The sequence below is a fragment of the Dichomitus squalens genome (genome assembly GCF_000275845.1).
Source record: "Dichomitus squalens LYAD-421 SS1 unplaced genomic scaffold DICSQscaffold_485, whole genome shotgun sequence".
Lineage (NCBI taxonomy): Eukaryota > Fungi > Basidiomycota > Agaricomycetes > Polyporales > Polyporaceae > Dichomitus > Dichomitus squalens.
This window is the reverse complement of record NW_006767367.1, coordinates 1-2140: the sequence shown is the minus strand read 5'-3', so window position 1 is coordinate 2140 and position 2140 is coordinate 1. Positions and strand designations below refer to the sequence as shown.

General features: G+C 54.8%; 1 protein-coding gene across 1 annotated transcript; it reads right to left on the bottom strand.

Annotated features, from left to right (window-relative positions):
• Positions 1-1378: 1378 nt before the first annotated feature.
• On the bottom strand, positions 1379-2126 carry DICSQDRAFT_74810 (uncharacterized protein; the record flags this gene model as incomplete). Its single annotated transcript, XM_007371929.1, has 2 exons — positions 1379-1980; positions 2033-2126. Coding segments are annotated over 2 exons (696 nt in total), but the record flags the coding sequence as incomplete, so codon positions are not given.
• Between the last annotated feature and the right edge of the window lie 14 nt (positions 2127-2140).

The window sequence follows — 2140 nt, the reverse complement described above, 5'->3', positions numbered from 1 at the left end:
GCTACGCGCGTTAGTCAAGCGTGGGGAGCATGTACAGGCAGATGTGGTGCTCGCGCTGTCGACACGCGAGCCTGCGGTAATGCTTAGGCTTTTCAAGGGCGCGCTGGCTGACGCGCCCCCATTGACGCTGCATGTCCGGCTGGACCTATTCACGAGCAAGGACTTGCCTGCACTTGAGGATGTCGCCACTGCGTATGGGCCTGGAGTGACGGCGGCGTGGCACAAGGGGAGGATTCCGGCATCGTATTGGAGGGAAGCCGCAGAGGGGCGGGACGTGTTCGTGTGTGGTCCGGGAGGCTTTGGCGATGCGGCTGTGCATGGGGTAAGGGCTGCGGGCGTTCCGAACGACCGTATACACAGGGAAGGGTTCGCATATTGAAATATTGAAGGGGTTCGCCGCATGTTGACCTGTTCGTACGGTCGCTCTCAATTGACTGCCTTTCCGTCAGACTCTGCTAACCCAGAAGCTCGACGGTGAGATAGATGTCTCGTGGTTCAGGCTGCAATTGCGCATGCATGTCTTGACATCCTTGAGTTGAGGATATCAAGTCTGTCGACAACTGGCGTCGTCGATAATCAGCTTCCCTCACCTCCTGCGGTTGCATCTGCGAAATACTTTCTCCTACCGTGTCTTGGTGAGTAATGTGAATCCTCTACATCGACGTCGTTGACGTGAGTAATATCACAAAAGCGTACTATGCGGCTTCTACACACCCTGACGGGCCATCTTGTCGAGGTCGTTCTCCAGCTAGACGTCCGAGTATAAATTCGCAAGTCTTTGTTCGGCGTCCGTCTCGACCTCCGTGTCATTTTACATATCAACCGCCCTTCAACAATCGGGGTCCCCAGATACCCTCAACTGTCTGCCGGACTCGAGTCTCTGCAGTCCGAGCTGGTTGAAGAATCAGGCACAGCTGCGAGCCCTGCGCCTTTGAGCAGACTACGCGAGAGACCAAAACCTGGGAAGCGGAAGTGACAAAGTCGTAGAGGAGAGGTCTTGAGTCTTGACCAAGTATCTCACTTGATTGTAGATATACGTGCCATGATGCCTATAGGAGAGAAACCATCGGCGTTTGGCCTTGGCATTTGTCGTCCAATCACGCGAGATACGAAACCAGCGAGCACACCCACCTATTCCGGTCTGTACGCTTTTCTGCCTCAGACAGTCGTACCATACATACACCATGACAATCAACACCCACAACTTCACGGCCACCCAGTTTTCCCCATTACATGCTGTACGCGGGTCCTGCTTCACTGGATCATGAATTACTTGTATTTGGACGCAAACCGTATACCCGATATTCCGTCTGAACCGCCTGTCTAGATGATCTCTATGGACGAAGGGGCCGTTTACCATAGCAATGCCACCAACTTACTACACCCTCGTCACACACCAGTACAGGAACCAATACCGATCGGTGTTCTCTTGGAAGTCCCAACCCCCCGTTTCAATCAACTTGGTCTCAACCTTCACGGTGCCCTTGACGAAGAGTTCTCCATCCCACAGGGCCGTCCAGCTTTCAGGAGAGTGATAGAAGGTCGAGACATCCTTGCCTCCCGCGCGAGTAATGAATGTACCCTTCTCGGGCCGGCCGGAGTGGACACCGATGAGCATCGAGCCTGTTTCGGGGGAGAGTAGGCCAGCGATCGCCCGAGCGAGCTGTAGCTGACCAGCCTCGTCGAAGACGTGGAAGACCGAACAGACCGAGATGGCGGAGACGTGGCCATGGAGGGGGTTTAGCGACGTGAGCGACGAGAGCTTGGGGACGGTAGTGTAGGGTTTCGTGTAGAAGGGGTGTGTGACGGCCAGGAACTCCGGGTTGAGGGAGTCGCCTGCGAGGAAGGGTACACGGTATGTCTCTGGGGTAGTGTTGAAAAGCTTGTGGCCGAGTTTGAGAAACTCGGGGTGGAGGTCGGTAGCCATACAGCTCTCCATGGGGTAGCCGTCAGCGACCAGCTTCCTCACGTCATTCCCAACTGCCATAGTAATGAGGAGCTGTTGCGTCACACAGAAAGGCATACAACTTACAGCAGCAACCGATGTCAAGGAAGATGGGATTCTTGCGCGACTTTCCAAGTTCCAGTAGTTTTTCATAGCCAGGAAGACGTGCGAGCTTCAGTCTGCCCGATTCGTATC